General features: G+C 40.8%; 2 protein-coding genes across 4 annotated transcripts; one reads left to right on the top strand and one right to left on the bottom strand.

The window, feature by feature from the left end:
* Window positions 1–290: 290 nt before the first annotated feature.
* ehhadh (enoyl-CoA, hydratase/3-hydroxyacyl CoA dehydrogenase) lies at window positions 291–12,316 on the bottom strand. Of its 3 annotated transcripts, none has more exons than XM_031299199.2 (7): window positions 12,051–12,316; window positions 10,794–10,897; window positions 8,413–8,582; window positions 8,006–8,117; window positions 7,118–7,222; window positions 2,709–3,050; window positions 291–2,278 (listed from the first exon to the last, which is right to left on the bottom strand). In XM_031299199.2, exons 1-7 carry the CDS (start codon window positions 12,122–12,124, stop codon window positions 1,026–1,028), a joined length of 2,160 nt encoding a protein of 719 aa, XP_031155059.1. In that variant the 5' UTR covers window positions 12,125–12,316; the 3' UTR covers window positions 291–1,025. The 3 variants fall into 3 exon arrangements, with proteins under 3 accessions (XP_031155059.1, XP_035860366.1, XP_031155069.1); XM_036004473.1 differs by having other exon boundaries at window positions 10,794–10,892; window positions 12,051–12,201; XM_031299209.2 differs by lacking the exons at window positions 10,794–10,897; window positions 12,051–12,316 and having other exon boundaries at window positions 8,375–8,582.
* Window positions 12,317–12,571: 255 nt separating this feature from the next.
* On the top strand, window positions 12,572–16,895 carry tmem41aa (transmembrane protein 41aa). Its single transcript, XM_031299326.2, has 5 exons — window positions 12,572–12,842; window positions 13,657–13,807; window positions 14,479–14,640; window positions 15,102–15,240; window positions 15,628–16,895. The coding sequence occupies exons 1-5, from the start codon at window positions 12,673–12,675 to the stop codon at window positions 15,846–15,848; spliced, it is 843 nt and encodes a 280-aa protein (XP_031155186.1). The 5' UTR covers window positions 12,572–12,672; the 3' UTR covers window positions 15,849–16,895.
* The last annotated feature ends 1,820 nt before the right edge of the window (window positions 16,896–18,715 follow it).

The raw sequence follows: 18,715 nt of genomic DNA, 5'->3' as shown, positions 1-18,715 counted from the left end.
TCGAGAGTGAGCCATTGATTTATATAAAAGCAGTTTAGCGCTTTGTGTCTCCCTCAGCTCTGCTCTGTCACCGCTGCAGCTGAGTCAGCAGAAAAAAAAACAGAAACGCGTGACGAATGCGAGAAGAATGTTTGACTGATGAAACAAATTAAATGAAGGGCCACAAGCCGTTTCTTGGATATACTGATGGTAAGAATAAAAAGCCAAACAATTGCTGAAGTTAATACTGTAAATAGTGTTCCAGCTGCACACAAATAGGGCAGTATAACTCACACAAAAAAATCAATACATGAGTTTATAACAGATCTTTATTGAGGTATTAGATGATCGATGTTGACATTTTGTACACAGTAAAAAGTGTACCAACATGTATTAAACATATGAATAGGAAATATAGGAAAATCAGTGAAAGCATCTCTTTTGCATACAGATGTTGCAATTCTGTGAGTGTAATTTATTACATTTTGGAGCATTTAAAAAACGTTATTACAAAGTTAGTTATTCACATCAGTTATTCACATCATTATTTCGGTAAGTTTTTCTTTTTAATTCTGCACTAAACTGAATTACCATTTTATTGGATACATCTTTACAATGTAATTCGATAGATAGAATAGTATTTTGACTACCCGCTTACATACACGAGGAAGACAAAATATTAGAAAAAATTATACAATCGATACAGTATATTGCAAGTTGAATTAACATCCCTGATACAGTGTCAACAAAAACTCTATAAGCTTCACAAAGATAGGATCTATTGTCGTATTGAATTGCATTACACTGTTTATGTGTACCTAATGCACTGGTAACTCAGTGTACTGTAGGCCCACATCCAGAGATGTTATGATTATTAATTACAAAAAGCACAACAGCCTCTTACAATATCATCCATAATCACAACATACATTAAAAAATCAGCATTATTATACAGCGCAATATAAGCGCAGTCCATTTTCTTTTTATTAAAGTATAAGACTCATTATTAAAGTGAATAAAGAGATTAAAGCTGATATGCTTGAGATTTAAAGCTGGCTTTGGCGTTTCTTGATGGCTTCCCTCCACCTGTGGATAGGTGGGCTGCCACTGGCCACGAGCCTCCTGAGGAGGCTGCAGGGCTGCAGGTAGGGCACATCAGGGTGGGCCTGCTGGTAGTGCTCCAGCCTCTCCAGGACCTTTGCCAGCCCCACCATGCCGGCGTAGAACATGGGACCTCCACGGTGCTTGGGCCAGCCGTAGCCGAACACATAGATGACATCGATGTCTTCGGGTCCTGCAGCAATTCCATCCTCCAGGATGCGGAAGCCCTCGTTGATCAGGGCATAGAGGCAGCGCTCCAGCACCTCCTGTTGGTCTATGCTGCGTGGCACTAGGCCATGCCGGGCTCGGTACTCCACCAGAAAGCTGTGCAGCCAGGGGTCAGACCTGGCAACCCGACTGCCGGGTTTGTCATACTGGTACCAACCCCGGCCTGTTTTTTGGCCAAACCGTCCCTGCTCACAGAGCAAGTCTCCCAGGGGGCTGTACCTGCTGCCTTGTCGGATTCTAGCTGATTGCCCTGATGCCATGTCAGGCTCCACCAGCTCGTCTCTCTTCCTGACTCTCCAGCCTACGTCTAGCCCAGAGAGGTCGGACATTCTGAACACACCCATTGGAAAACCAAACTCCTCCAGCGCTCGATCTACCAACTCAGGTGTAGCTCCCTCCTCCAACAAGAAGAAAGCTTGTTGGAGGTATGGCATCAGCATGCGGTTCCCCACAAAGCCCCGGCAGTTGCCAACTGCCACACTGACTTTGCCCATTTTCTTTCCCAGTTGCATGGCTGTGGCCACAGCTTGAGGAGAGGACCGTGGCCCATACACCACCTCCAGCAGCTTCATGACATGGGCTGGTGCAAAGAAGTGCATCCCGACCACCAGCTCCGGGTTGGGCATTTTAGAGGCCAGTTTGTCCACATCTAGTGCAGAAGTGTTGGTGCACAGCAAAGTGCCTGGTTTACAAACCGCAGACAGCTGCTGGAAGACTTCAGTCTTCAGGGCCATGTCCTCAAACACAGCCTCGATGACCAGATCGACTTCTGCTACAGCATGGATGTTTTGGCTGTAACTGATCCTATCAAGCGTAGGAGCAACCCCATGTCTCTTAGCTCCTCGCTCCAACATGCCAGATACTGCCTGCTTTGCCTCCATCAACTGCTTCTCCTGGGTCTCCACGGCGACCACAGACAAACCTGTCTGAGCCAGGGCCACTGTTATGCCTCTCCCCATGGTGCCAAGACCTTCGAGGACAAAATCCCATGGTGACTACATAAATATAACCCCAGAATCATCAGTGACACATATCACAGACATTTGTGACCAATCGAAAACAGTATATACACATGTATAAATCACAGAAAATCCTTTTTTCATGCACTCTACACAATACTAGACTGTAAACAGCTTTAGCCTGGGAGCATGAAGTTTTTCCAAAGCTTGCAATTTTAATGCACAAGCTGCTGAGCTTCACATATCCAGATTGTCAAACATCCAATCCTCCCTGCAGAGAAGACAGAGTTCATCCATACTCAGCCGAACTATAATTGAGGGCTTAGTTTCCATAGGCAACATGAATTTGGAGATTCCGCACAGACAGTTTGATGAGTCAATGTGCTTGTGCTTATTGAAAGCTTAGACAAATAGAAATTAAAAAAAACCCAAAGCTCTTACCGATGACAGCTGCTTTATGTACGGGCCTAGGCTTGCTGGTGTCCCAGCGGGCTCCACTGGGCATCCTCCACCTGCCAACGGCTCTCTGAGCAAAGAAACAGTACTGCTGGGCACGGGCCTGGCCTGAAGTGAAGAGAGTGGCCATCAGCTCTTGCTCTCGCTCCATGCCCTTAGAATAGGGCAGGGTGGCGGCCGCCCGCACTGCCTGGACACATGCAACTGGTGCTATAGCTCCATGGGCACGCTGACGCACCTTCTGCATCACACCCTCAAACAGAGCATCAGAATCAGACGGAAGTGGACATGGATAAGTACTTATACGACGAGCATCCAGTGACTGACCTGAAATAGAAACATGGAAGAAACATGACATGGAAGAAACAAATCAAAGATTTACTCTTGAATAACATTTCTGTATATGTACACCTGCATCATTTTATTTTCGTATCTGAAAAGCGCTTCCTAGTTAACATTAGTACTGCATTTTGTCCACTTTTTTCAATTTGTCAGCCAGCACTCAGTCTGGGTATAACTGGCCACTCAATTACTAGAAAACCCAGTAGCTTATAAGAGCAGAGTGATTTGACAGACCATTTCCAACATAATTGGAGAGACTCCAGCATTAATACCATAACACCGATCTGAAACTAAAAAAAAAAAGAAAACAACTATTTGGTTCTGGGCAAAATAGTTGGTCAATTTCCAACTCTGAGAGCAAAGGGGGGAAAATTGAATTTTTGTGATTCTCAGGCCTGTGAGCTACAGGACAATCCTAGAGCAATTTTTCATGTGAAACTACATGAGAAGAGTTAATATTGGAGCCTAAAAACTTTACAACACAAAACTTCCTGTCTGTAGTGATTTAAGCCTGCAAACAATGAGAGGGAAGAGAAGAGGGCCACTCGGCTAAAACCTTGTTAAAAGCATCTTAATTCCCATTCCTGTCTCCTCTGACATGATTACATGAGACAGTAGACAGAATCCTTCACAGCTCCACTGAATAACACTCAGCAGTGGGTCTGGGCCAGAAACTGGGTCACCGTGGCAAAGCTTAAAGGGACAGCAGTCGCATCTGATCTGTGATATCCACTTAGTCCAATAACTAAGAATTTTGTCTAACAAAGGCAGTCTCAATATATCACAGAGGAAGAATGAATGGTAAAGGTCATAACAGGTCAGTTAAAAGTACTTTCTGGGATGTCAATGACATGCTGTGTGGCAGTGCAATGTGATTCCTATGTACTTTAGGAGAGCATTATTGCAGCGGTTAATCTGTAAATGGTTGAGCTGTGTGGATGGATTTGTTGTGCAGCAAGTGGAAAGCCTGGTCATCCTGACAGATGTAGCGGGCAGATGTTGCAACTACTGGGGTACAAAGGATAATCTCGTCACCAGCAGAGACTTGAATCTGTGTGTGTGGGTTGTGTGTTTGTGTGTGTGTGTGTGTGTGTGTGTGTGTGTGTGTGTGTGTGTGTGTGTGTGTGTGTGTGTGTTTTTTTTGCATAAATATATACCAATGCGCCAGCTTTACTGCTGTGTAGTGTTGTATGGTTGCATGTATGGATGTGACAGACTAAATCTATTATGTGCTCGTTGACTAACCAGCCGTGCATCTTAATTCACGTTTTGTTTGTAAATTTAGACACACATTTCCTGTCCCAATGTAACACCCCTGCTAATCAACGCAAGACTGGAGTATCCGTTAAATTCTCCACAGAGGTCAGTCCTATCTCCACAAATCTCCCATCTTGCATGCTTCTCTGTTTGACTCATTCTAAGCCTCAGCTTCGCTAACAACACTCACTTTCTTGCCCACTCAAAGTCATCTTGGCAGTGTTGTGTTGAAAAAAGCATTTGTAAAGAGACTGCAATCATATTTTGAAATGTTTTACAGGCAATCCTGGAGACTTACTGTTGACATTTTGCACAGACGTAGTGAGACTGTTTGCTAAAGGCGAAGCATTGGGCACAAACTAACAGGTTTCATACTGACTTTAATGTCTTAGGGAATGAGCTGTCATTGCCAAGTAAGCTAGCAACTACACTGGATCGTGCAATAAGGCAGGCCTGCTTGGTTCTTTTGGTGAATGATTGTAAAGATTTACAAAGAATACGTTTAGGGCATTTACTATCTAACTGGAGCATTTTGGCGGGATTGCTGTGGACAAAGTACACACGGTGATATACTGGTAAGAGCAAATTATGTTTAACCATGTATCCAGCTAAAGTAAATAGCTCACGTTACTTTACTGTGTACTCAGTTAACTTCATTTGGCGTTGTCTTTTGCGGGATGCAAATGTTCCACCATAACAAGTTCCTTCCCCGGACTATTTTGCAGCGCCACCGTTGTTGCGTCCAAAACTTAGCGCCACCCAAGACGATTGTGATTGGTTTAAAGAAATGCAAAAAAAAAAAACACACACCAAAGTGGGTGGTACAGTATGTGTATTAGATCACAATACCAGAGGGGTTAAAACATTCTTAAATACTTAAAAGGAATAGTTTGGGAAATGTGCTTATTCATTTTCTTGCCGAGGGTTGGATGAGATGTTTGATACCACTGTCATATCTTTATGTTAAATATGAAGCCTAAGCCAGGGTCGGTTAGCTTAGCTTAGCATAAAGACTCGCAGCTGGGGGGAATCAGCTAGGGCCCTATTTTAACGATCGAAGCACCTGGCGCAAGTGCGTTTAGGGCGTGTACAATCCACTTTTGCTAGTTGAACGGCGGAAATAAGGGTCCGTACACCAGGCGCATGGTTCAAAAGGGTTGTACTTAGTGTCTTAATTAATTCATAGGTGTGTTTTGGGAGTAACATGTAATAAACCAATCAGAGTGTAATCTCCCATTCCCATTAAAAGCCAGGCGCGTTTGTACCTTGGCGCACTGCTATTATGATGGCGGATTTGCTAAGCAGGAAGAAGAGATTTTCAGGAAAAGAACTGATCTGCCCGTGCGTGAAGTGAAAGCAAGCAAGCAGATCATATCATAGTACTACTTCATATTGTTTCTGAAAGAGCCATGAAACATTTATGGTTTCTGTGGTAGAGGATCCTCTTGTCGTGTTTTCTGCTTGCAAAAGGTTATTTTTAACCTTTTGCATGTTTGTGTGCTGCTGCATACACTAACAAGCATAGTGTGCGCACATGCTGTGCACGAGCCTAGGCGCATTTCGCTGTTAAAATAACAATGAAATGCTGCGTTATTGACTTTAGACCAGGTTTTTGTTGGTCAATGGCGCGATCACTTTGCGCTGCTTCAAGATAGCAATACGCCAAGAATGCACCTGAACACACCTCCCTGTAAGACCAGCACGCCCATGGGCGCACAGATGGGCGCAGGTGCATTTGCTATTTAAACGACGTGGGCGCTGGATGGTGCCTAAAAAGTGCAAAGACACTTGCGTCGGGCTTTGCACTGTGCTGCGCCAGGTGCAAGATAGGGCCTAGCCTGGCTCTGTGTGCCCAGCCAAGAAATAGTCCAGCACATAACGTTCCCGCGAACCCACAACCTGTTGTTCTTACACTTTGGCTTTTGTACGGACAAAACAAGACGTGATGTGTTAATTAGAGAACATTAGAGAAGTGCTGGTATGCATCTGTGAACAGAACCAGGCTAGCCATTTCCCACTGCTTTCAGTTTTTATGCTTAGCTAAGCTAAACTAAGCTAAGATAATCAACTGCTGGTGGTAGTGTCATTTTTAGTGAGAGTGGTATCGATCTCCTTATCTAACTCTCAGCAAGAAAACAATTAAGCGCACTAATTTCCAAGTATTCCTTTTAAATAAAAATAAAATGTATATAAATATGGCTGCTTTTGAACTGATTTGAAGAATAAAATCATCCTCTACACAAGAACAGCAGTGGAAAATTAAAACATGTCACAATCAATTTTTAACTGTTTCATTTTTCTATTTCAGTTGAGCGTTTGTCAGTTTTATAACGTAGCATGTAGCAAATCTGAATGGGTTACCCTTTACACAGACTAAGAGATCATTCCTGGTAAACTGTAGGGACGCGGCACACTTTAGCAATCCATTCAGTGTGAGTGATGAGTGTGATTCACGTGCACGGAGAAATCCTTATCCTCCTGAACGACTGGCAAGGGCCCATTATTAATATACTAGGAAAGTTTGTCCCTTTCCGCCCTTCTGAATAATACAGCAAATGCAGTGAAGACATCAGAGCACATCTGACAGAGCCATGAAACATTTATGGTTTCTGTGGTGGAGGATCCTCTTGCCGTGTTTTCTGCTTCCTTTGACTTCCACAAACCTACATGTCGACACTTCTTGATGTCGTACTTGCCAAAAATAACTGCACTGGGAGGAGTTTTTCTTCCTTCCACTGAGTTAATTTTAAAACTAGCGAAGAGTGAGTGGATGTTATACCAGTGGGTACCCTCACCTGCAACACTCAGAGAAAACTTCACAGCGACATCCACAGCGTTGTGATCAGTAACCTGATCCACTATGCCAAGTTGAAGTGCCTGAGTGGCAGTCACATGGCGGCCTGTGGGAGACATGAAGGGCATCAAAGGTCTATCTGGATGACATGTGACATTTCAAATTATTAGATAAGGAATAACGAGCCGTCCAAGCATTCAGTACACAAGCAAAATGTTAGATTCTGACATTTATTAAACAATGACACAAAAAGGAGTCTTAAAAAAGATGAAGAATCACAGTTTGCCTAAATCCATTTGTTTAGAAAATTTCAGAACAGAGCAGTGAATCACAGAAAAGGCTTCTCTGGCGGTGAGCATGGTAAAACTAAACAACTACTGATCTCTGCTGGTCATCAGAGTAAACTACCAATCTCTACATAACAGCAGCTGTACTCTTGTGTACAAGGTTTATGTACAATCAACAGTTCAGTCAATGTTAATAATGGATTTTAAGAACTATAATCTTTGTATTTTATTTTACCTTTATTTTACCAGGGAAAAGAATCACATTGAGATTACAATCTCTTTTACAAGTGAGCCCTGGCCAAGAAGGCAGCACATAGAGGATACACTCTAACAGACAACAAGTAACAGACAGACAGGTATAATATGTAGGGACATCTGCATGTTGCGTTATCTGTGTGTTAATCTTTAACCACAACTAAATTACAAAACATTTTGGTACACAAACAGAAACCTGTTCAGAAAAACAGACCAAGATATATGGTGACTTCTTCATATTTGATACTTTCCTGTATCTGGTTTGGTACTTTAAAGACGGTCTTAATTTCTACTACTAACTCTGTAAGTATAGTGTATAGTCAGACAAGTTAACCTGTCTTTGCTACCTGTGGTGATGAGGTTTAAGGCCGCTGGGACCCCGACGAGCCTTGGCAGACGCTGGGTTCCCCCTGCAGCTGGCAGCAGACCCAGAGTCACCTCTGGAAGTCCCAGTCTGGCCTGAAAGGACAAAAAATGAATGGGTTTTTCATGACTTTAACAGACACAGCTTTCTCTGGCCAGTAAATATACATGGGCTATTACATGGCCTAGAAGGGTGAAAAACCTTCTTTTTCATCACAAAATCAAATCAATCTAAAACATGTGTAATGGTTAAACAAGGCTGTGTTATGAACTTATTTTAATGACTCTGGAAACAACAAAAACAAATATAAGACAACACTGTCAGTTAGACACTGATGCAGCTCGACACTAACCTTAGAGAGACAGAGAGAGATCTGAAGCATGAACTAACTTTAGAGTGTGCGATTCGATAATGACAGCCAAGTGCCAACTCAAGGCCTCCGCCTAAAGCGCTTCCCTCTATGGCTGCCACCACTGGCTTGTTCGCAGCCTCGATGGCGTCGATCATCGGTACCAGTGGAGGTCCAGACATGTTCGTCCCAAACTCCTTGATGTCAGCCCCTGTTATGCGAAATTAAATTGATGTTGTTATCAGGGGGGATTAAACAGAACGACAGAAACAACATACTGTAATATGAAGTGCAACTTGTTCCACGAAGATGTTTGCTTCTGGATGTCTTCTTTGAGGAAATCAACAAATACCAGGAGGGCTGGTATAAATAGTTTTTAATAGTTAATGTTTATTAAATTTGGTTAATAACACACAGTTGCACTTTTTATTTAATGATTATTTATTTTTGATTTTGTCATATGATTCCTGCTCTCATCAGCACCATTTATATGAAACAAGGGTAGTAATATCCTCTCGTTTCTTCCCTCCATGGTTGCTTCCGGGCTGAAGCGTATCACACAAATCACAACACAAATTATTACGTTTTTTTTTTTTTTATTATGTTCAAATCTGTAGAAAGATTGAAGGTAGTAAAGTAAAATAAATTTTTTTATATATTTTGATGTGCTTCGAATGTACTACATACTGATGTTCCAGTTAATTCCAATTCAAGATTTCTAGCTGGAATAGCATTCATTTCTTTTATGAATTTCTTTTCTTAAACGTGCAATAACAGTATCTATTTTTCTTAATGTGCAATAACTGTTTTTATATGCTGCCATTCAATTTGTGCAATAACAATATTAATGCTGCTTTCAAACTCCTTTTTATGTTTTTTAATGTCACATTTAAAGATAACACTCTGAAGCATTTGTGTTTATTTATTTTTAAACTTTGTTCTTAGTGAAAATACAGTATTTATGAGCCAGTAGAACAACATTTCATTCATATGTGCACTGTATGTACAGTTGAATGACAATAAAAGCTATCTATCTAAGGTATCTATATATCTATCTATCGTATTGCTTATAAAGGCAATAGTTGACGTTAACTTGGTGGCTCCTCCTTATTTGGCTCTGGTCTCTATCTTTGTCACGCCCCAACATTTGCATAGGCTACACCATTGATCTGAGATCAGTCTTCTGAATAGGTCGCGCAGATCTCAGAAATTGTATACATTGTTCATCTGCCATTTCATCACTAAATTCACTTCTGAGACTTTTTTATGCGAGAAATCAACTATGGAGAGGTCAAATATGGGCCGTTTTACAAAAATGTATGGTTAATTGCAAATTTTGTCCGACTGCGTGTCGGAATTCAGCGGCCGGTGCTGCCTGGGTTGCTGCCTTGCCGCCCGGCCTGTTGTCCTTCAAGTGAGCTGGGGAGCTCTATCAATGAGAGCTAGCTTGCCTCCTCCTAACGAGACCTCTGAAATTCACAAAAATGCATTAAAGGGTTAGGGTATTAGGGTAGCTGTGATATACATGCCGTGACGAAATTCAAAGTGTAAATATACTATAGTTATGCCAAAAGTGTAGCGGCGATCTTTTCCCATAGTAATGAATGGGACACATAGCTAGCCTAGCTAGCAGCTCATCCTAACGAGACCCTCAAATTCACAAAAATGCCTTGAATTGAAATTGGACAAACGTGTTAGCTTTGTAAGACCTTAGGGTAGCTGTGCTATACATGCCGTGACGAAATTCAAACTGTAAATATACAATAGTTATGTCGGCAGCTGGCAGCCGGTCAGCTCCACGCAGCCTCGGTAGTCCAGTAACCCAGAAACAGTGTTTTTGTCCTGGGTATGGAGCCCAGCAGGCTGCCGCTTTCTCGTCAGACTGTGTGGATCTCCTGAAGTCCGACACGTCTTACCAAATTTGCAATTAGCCATCAATTTTCGTAAAACGGCCCATATTTGAGCTTTATATAGTTGATTTCTCGCATAAAAAAGTCTCAGAAGTGAATTTAATAACGAAATAGCAGACAATGTATAACGTTGCAGTGTCTGAAATATGAGACCTGCTGTCTCGTCTCCAATGTATGTGTATGTGGTTCGCTCAACCAATCAGCACGCAGCTCATCTAAATATTCATGAGCATACCATATTTGGAAGAACAGCTCTTGTTCCAAATAGAGCCATATTCACAGGGTATAGAATAGCACCTGGGCCATTTTCAGCCAAACCAATGTTACATACCCTATTAGGAGACCTTAAGGAACAGTGTGAAATACCCTATATAATCATTCTATCACCCCTTTAAGGGCACACTGATGACAGTTCACATCTGGAAGTAAGAATGAAAATGACTGATGTGGGGCTGTGCCACCATTGTGAAGTTACAAGAAATAGAAAAGAAAAAAAAAACACATTCATATACCTCCACAGAAGTTTCCATTCTGGCCACAGATGACCACAGACTTCACATTTGGGTCTCCGAGTGCTCTCTCCACCATGTCAACGATGCCCTGCCTCACCGCTGCACTGTATAAAAAAAGACACTTTTATGTGGTACTGGATGTACAATATTGCTGAAGTTTACCTTTAAGTTACCCTTTAAACTGTTATTAGCTAGGCTTATGGGGCAATACAGACCCTTCTGTTACAGTCCTTCTTTCCAAACATAATGTGCAATATTTAGAATATGACATACTGTACATTTAATGTGGAATATGTTTCTGTAAAATGCGGCAGTAGTGGCCCAAATAGCAAGGCGGGCAGGATACATCTTTGTGAGAAAAGTGCCCCTCCCTTATTATCACAACTGGGGTGCCCTTGAGCAAGGCTGTTAACCCCTAGTCTTGCATTGCCAGGCCTTATTCCATAGCGCTGCGGAGTAGTTAATCCTGCTGCAGTAGATCATTGACCAGCAGATCAGGCTTTGTTTGTATGTGCAATAACCATTATACATTCATGGCAATACCATAATATTACAAGTAAAGTCCTGCATTCAAAATTCTTAAAAAAAAAAGTATTATCAGCAAAATGTACTAAACGTTAAAGTACTCAATGTGCAGCAGATTGGCCCTAGTCAGTTATTAATTGTCACTGATTCATTCCCATGTAAGCAGCATCATTAAATTAGAGCAGGTCGAGTGTGAGCTGATTTTAACTACCTAGCTACTTATACTGTACAACAATGTATAAAGTCATCACAGATTTTTTTATGTAATCTCTTAATCTACAAAGTAACTGATGTCACGTACTGGAATAAAAAGTACAGTATTTTTCTCAGAAATGTAGTAAACATGTAATATTTCCATTTTATAACATGAAAATACTAGTTCTTAAGCAAATGTACTACCATAGACTATATTAACAGCTATGGCTATTACATTCCACCATTGATTTAAGTAAAAAGCCGTTGCTCTGACGCCACCCTCTGGCAAAAAATATATATACAACGTTATATATTTTAAATCTTGTGCTGATAAATCAGGATTATTCTCTTTCGCACACAAGTTTGTGCGCACCTTTGCAAGTTTGGGATAGCTAACGTTATAGCATCTCGTTGATATAAAAGTCCCCCAACATATGCAGCAAATTGTCTTACCAACAACATAAAAAGAAACGTATGTGAACATTATGGATCATGTATTAAAGAAGTTCTGCAGCCTTGTTTTGGACTTCAGCTCACCTTAGTGCGTTGACAGGCGGATTCTGAAGAGTAATCAAGCCAACAAACCCCGAAACACGACTATATAGAGCCATCGAGCCTGTCGACCAAATACTAGCTACAAACTGACGCACGTATTTTTGGTGTGCAGACTGAACTTTGTAACTTCACTCCTGTTGGCAAGGCTACATTAGCTACCTTTATCACACATCCATGCTTTAACCGCGGTCTTCTTCGTCGCCTCTTTTTCTTGTTTCTACTGGTGGTTGATGGCCAACGACTCGGAGCATTAAACGCCCCCATCTGGACCCGATCAGAAAACAGAATTCTGTCCATTTATTGTTTCCTTGCTTTAATAACATACCGTTAACTTGGCTATCTTGATGTAGCATGTGATTATAGACCGATATTATACTATATTTGAATTCAAATATTGTAATAACCCCAAGTCTGTCGAGCAAACAGCGGTAAACTTGACACTGTAGCTAAGAGTTAACTAACATTACCTCCAGAAGATGGCAGTAATGCAACACCATGGATACCAGCTGCCGTTAAACCTCAAAGAAGAAGAAGCAACGGTTGGCCATTATTTCTCTCAACAACAAGGAGGTGAAGCCGTGTTCTGGCTGACAAAGTGACGAATATGCGCTCACTTGTCGGTCTAATCGCTGTTGTTGCTGCAGCCAGCTTGTACCTGTATTCACTGTCCCTGTATCTTCCTGCGGCACCGCGGCGACGTCCTCATCCAACTGCCGAGAGAAAACATGTGGAGACAGCGGTGTCCACTGACAGCTCCGAAGAACCCAGCAGCAGGTGACTGACGGTAGCGTTAGTAGCTTTTAGATATAGATAGATATTATATATGTATATACAAAGTATCTCTCTACAATATTTAAAGATGTTTTTGACTGTAACGTTACTATCACTAACGCTATCTAACGTTAGCATGCTCCCATCTCATCCCAGTCTCTACACACACACACACACACACACACACACACACACACACACACACACACACACACACACACACACACACACACACACACACACACACACACACCACCAGGAATAATAATGATACAGTGACACACTGCGTTCCTGACAACTCGGAACTCGAAAATGTCCGACATCCTACCAGAAAAAGTATATAGAAGTATAAAAGTGCCGTACAATAACATGTATAATGGCGTCTCTTACCTCGTCATTTTTCGTCCTCTGTTTTGTTTAAATGTCTTATGAGTTCATTGGGTTTAACGTTAGCGTGATCGTCCATAAAATATCGAATATATCGAAATGATTCATATTTTGCTCTAAAGAATACCTAAACGACTAATTGATTATCAGATAGATTGATTACCTATTCATTTTCTGTCAAGCTACTGATCAACTTGTTTCATCACTAGTAAGCAATATGAGAACTAAACACAAAATATTACTATTATGAATTCATTTGAAACCAGTTCAAAATGCTGAATATTTGATATATGATTTTGTATTTGTTACCAGATATATTGTGTCAATATTGAAATATTGTTTATTACAATGATATCCTTTGTCCATATTTCCCTGTGTCTGTTCATGAAAGAAGAGTGGATGATGTGACTAGCTGTTGATGTTCTTGCAGGTTGAAGTTCCCCTCAGATCTGGAGGAGCTGAGGGAACTGGCTGAGCTTCTGCAGTTTTACAAGACAGAGCACACTGGCTATGTCCTGCTACTCTTCTGTAGTGCATATCTCTACAAGCAGTCCTTTGCCATTCCTGGATCCTCATTCCTGGTAAAGTAAAAATAGTTTTAAATGTTCTCTGTTGTCATGCTGGATAACAAGGCAGACATTGTGAACAAGGCAAAAACAGTGGATGTTGACATTTCTTATGTTGAATAATGTATTTTCAATTGTGATCAAAGCAATTTGTTTGAAATTCATGGGTTCATGGTGAATTCATTAGTCACAGTATTTTTTGACAGAAAAATGACGCATGGATTTAAATTTGCCCCCCCCCCCCAAAAAAAAATGGCATGTCTGGAAGGCGTAAAAGAAATAAGAGTTGCATGCAGGATATACTTAAAGGAAAAATGAAAAGGCTGGGTCTCTTCTTTAAAGACACGCCACAGAGGATAAAGATATTCAGCTACATCAAACAACGAAGGGTTGTCAGACTTCCCTTTTTTATTAGCCTTTTGTGACAGTTTTTCAGTTAGTTTAATCCTTACAACTGAGTGTGCAGCACAGAGAAGAGACCTCAACCCCCCCCACACCACCACCACCACCACCTGTTGGTTAAAGGGACACCGACATCTTACACTTTAAAACTGTTGGATCACAGAGTATTTCTCTCCTTTCATAGAAAGAGATACAGTAAATGTGCATGTCAGAGCTGATCATTACACACCCATATTGATGATGTCTAGTAGTAACCCAGGCCATCTCCACTTGTCATTGTGCAGAACATTTTAGCAGGAGCTATATTTGGACCATATCAAGGACTGCTGCTTGCCTCTGTGCTCACCACTGTGGGGTCCACCATGTGCTACCTCCTGTCCCAGGCCTTTGGAAAGCGCTACATTGTTACCCTCTTCCCTGATAAAGTCTCCATGCTACAGAGGAAGGTAAATCTGTGACACCATGTAAACAACTAATTCATCATGATGCTTACATTGTGCAAAGAGTATAGAAAATGATTGTACTTGTACCTAAAAACTCTTTTTTCAGGGTCCCAATGAAAACTTACCGTTGCGATTCTTTTTGTAAAATGTGACTCCAATTTGTAAGTAAATAGGCAAAGTTATACCACGGGTGATAATGTATTTTTTTTTGCAGTGTTATTCACAAAAATGTATCGTGATTCTACTATAACAAGGTCAAATGATGATTCTTGTCACGTTCCTGTTGAAAAGCTAGACAGCACTTTATTGTGGTTACTGTGATTTGAAACTGGATTTTCGTTTTATTACAGTATCAGAAAGCAATGTGACAACATTTACACCCAAAAGAGAATTCACAAAAAAGAAACATGCATCGACTGTCCCTTCATAGATTCTAACATCTTGTTTATCATCTTATCTCCCAGGTTGGGGAGAACCAGGACCGTTTGCTCTTCTTTCTGCTCTTCCTGAGATTCTTTCCCATGACTCCCAACTGGTTTCTGAACATGTCTGCCCCTATTGTCAACATCCCCATCACCTCCTTCTTCTGCTCAGTCTTCATTGGTAAGCACACATGGATCACCTGATTGACAGCTAGTTAGAGTGACAACACACGCATTCATCATACCGTGCGTCATGTACTCAGGAAGCTCAACACTAAATCAAAACAACACAGATCATTTTCCATTCTTGGGTCCCCCCCCCCACATAGATAATAACACTAAAAGAAAAAGGATTTAGGTGACTCCATATCACCTAAATCGAACACCTAAAGGCCACTTTAATGGTTGTTTTTAGGTTGCATGCTAATGAATATGACCAGTCATATTCGTCCCTCTGTTAAATCATTAGTTTCATCTCATTGAGCATTTCTCTCAACACTGCAAATAAAGCTTCATATAATCATGTCTAACTACCGATTTGTTCTTGCTCTGCCATCTGCTTTCGTAGGCCTCCTGCCGTATAACTTCATCTGTGTACAGACGGGCGTCATGCTGTCTGAGGTGGCGTCGCTGGATGACTTGTTCTCCTGGGAGAGGTTGCTGCAGCTGCTGGCCATCGCCTGCATGGCTCTGCTGCCCGGCGCCCTCATCCGCCGCTTCAGTCAGAAGCGTCTCAAACTGGATGTCCAATCGCAGAATGGGCTCATCACAGATAAGAAGGTCCAGTGATTTGTTCTGGGAATTAATTTGTTCCCTTGGTGCTTTAATGCCATCTGCCCTCACGAGTGAATGTATTTAAAGAAAAACTTTGCCCGCACAAGTGTAAAGGTTTCTTTTATCTGGAGTCCTTTACTGTTCTGCAGCCATCTGGAGATGGAGAGCTTTTAGGAAAAAATAAGACTGGCACAGTGGGATTTGATGCCAAGTTTTTTTTATGTAACCAAATGTTGGTGTTTTTGTGCCACAACTTTGTTTGGGCACAGTATGTATATAGATGTATGAATGTACAGTAATCATATGGAGAGAGGGAAGGAATTTAAGGAGACTTTGCTCTTGCACTGTTATCATACAGTAATGAGTACTGCTTCAATGTAAACAGCTAGCGTTTCAAGTGCCTGTCACGCAGTGAAAGACTGTTTGAAACTTCTACCTCCAACATGGACTTGTGGAAAAGTTCATTTAACAGCCTACTCATGTTTGTTGTTGCTGGATGGTTAAGATGATTGTTTTTTTGGGTTTGTGATGTAAATTATTTGATTTGTAACTGAAATGCGTATCTTGTTTGACAATCACATTTTGCAATTTATAAATTGTAATACAGTATATTGGACAGTTTTTACTATTTTTAAACTTTGAACTCAAAGTTTTTCAAATTGCGTAATTTGGCCTCAGTCTTTTTGAGTAACCAATTGAATTACATCATGGTTTTTGTGACTAAATGTCATGATATCTAATCAGCTGGATTCTTATCTGAAAGGGAAGGTGCAGCTAATTCAGGCAGTGTGAGGCCCCTGTTAAATCAAAACTTAATATTACTTCCTTTGCTGCCTCTTTTCACAGTCCGTGTGTCTTTTGTACAGTAAGGGTCCAACGCTGAACAAAGTGTTATTTTAAAACTCTTTCTTCATGTGGGTTAAGATGTAAAATGTTCTGTCAGCTTTCTGTTTCTTCAAAGATGTAAAGGTGTAATGTACATTTGTGGTGTCTCAGATCACAATCAATGTGAAACCTTTTTATTTTAGGTGAAAAAACTTGATGATAGATAAAATATAAAAACAGTAAATGTTTAAAAAAGAAAAGAAAGAAGCATTTCTTTTTTTTTTTTCAAATATTCTTTATTGCTCAGATCCAGGTTGCTCAGCAATACAGTTCACTCACAACTCAAAACAACAGCATGGCTGTTACCAGAAAGGCATGGATCCACGAGATGGATTAAAAATGGATCATATGTCTGTCCGGTGCACGGTCACCGATAACTTTGAGATGTTTGGGACCTTTTGGCCCGTGGGAAATGTAGGACTTGAGGGTTGTGACCTACTAAGGAAACAAAAGGAATCTCCCAAATGGTGAAATGCAGTTAAGAAATGGATCCATGTAAAACCACTACTGAAAGTCTAGTGCAATATGAAGTGTACATACTGGATCGCCTACAACAGTTTCATGCAATGCTTTGTGTTTTCCCATTTAACAACAAGACAGGACAAAAAAGCTGCTGTGATTCTGCATACATCCAACCAGACTTTACTAAATCCTTCCTCAGCTAATCTATAATTTTTAGATGGTTGTTGAATGCCCTATTTTTCTGTTCAGTTGCAAAGACAGACAGTCAGCCATTCTGATTCCCAAATCTGTTCAAAATCTGAGCTAGGATATTTTTTCAACCACAATTTAACAGCTTGTATTATTGGTAGTGATCTAACAGGAATGAATATTAAAGCAAAGAATCGCAGCTACTGCTCCGAACTACATTATTAAATCAGTGTAAATGACGAGAAAACCAGATCAACAGAAAAAAAAGCCTAAACTATCCAACCAACATGTGATGTGACTAACAACACAGTACACCCTCAGTGATGTGTGTAATTGTGGTTTTCTGGTACTGATTATTAATGTCTAGCAACACCCCACAAAACCTAGAAATACCAATCATTGGAAATAAAAAAAAAAAAAAAGGTTATGACAAGTTTCTTCTCAGATTGCGGCCGGCTTACAGATGTCTCAACCAGGACGCTGTGCTGACAACACCACAGTGAAACCGAACCAGCTGGAGGGAAACCTGCACTTACTGTGTAAAGAGCCAAACACAAGAGAGACAGAGGTCTGAAGAGTCATCTGCAATGCAAAAAAAGAGCCTCAACTTCAAAACTGCTCTAAAAAGTTACTCCTGACAGGTCAAACAAACCATGAGTGACAAACTACAACTTCCAGTGCTACTGTGAAAAGCCGTTTTTTTTCTCCACGACATGCCCCAATACAGACCACCACAGGAGTCACACGCTGAAGTAGAAGCACCATACTGCATTAGTGTGGGTAAGGTCAGGGTATTTGAATCAGGTCTGGTGAGCCCTATCATCATCAGTATGAGGTACTATACCAGCTGTGGGGAGGCTTGCTGAAACAACCTCAGGCATTGTGTGAGTTTGATAGACCTTTTATGTTATATTTGAATATATATATATATATATATATATATATATATATATATATATATATATATATATATCCTTGAAAAATTAAAAATCAGCTCTCAACAGATAAAAGAACTCCAAAGACAAACACTAACTTTCACTATATCATTCATTTATTTAATTCTTTTGCCCTACATTGGTTTTTAGTAACTAAAGTCAGCCTTGGATTCTGAGAGGTAATTCTGAAAACTTACAGCACAAAAAAAAAAAAAAAAAACTCGGTAGATTGATGAGAAAACTATTTAGAGGTCAGTTTTGAGGGAAGCTGTGACGCTCTAAACTTCTCCCACAATCTCTCACAACGCAGGTGCAGACTGATAAGTGTTCTAGAGAGACAGAAAACGATGCATTTATGTGTGACTCTATTGTACATGTTTACAGATATACAGTTATCTTGTCGTACACAGT

This window comes from Sander lucioperca, chromosome 8, assembly GCF_008315115.2.
Source record: "Sander lucioperca isolate FBNREF2018 chromosome 8, SLUC_FBN_1.2, whole genome shotgun sequence".
Lineage (NCBI taxonomy): Eukaryota > Metazoa > Chordata > Actinopteri > Perciformes > Percidae > Sander > Sander lucioperca.
This window is presented reverse-complemented; position numbering and strand designations above follow the sequence as displayed.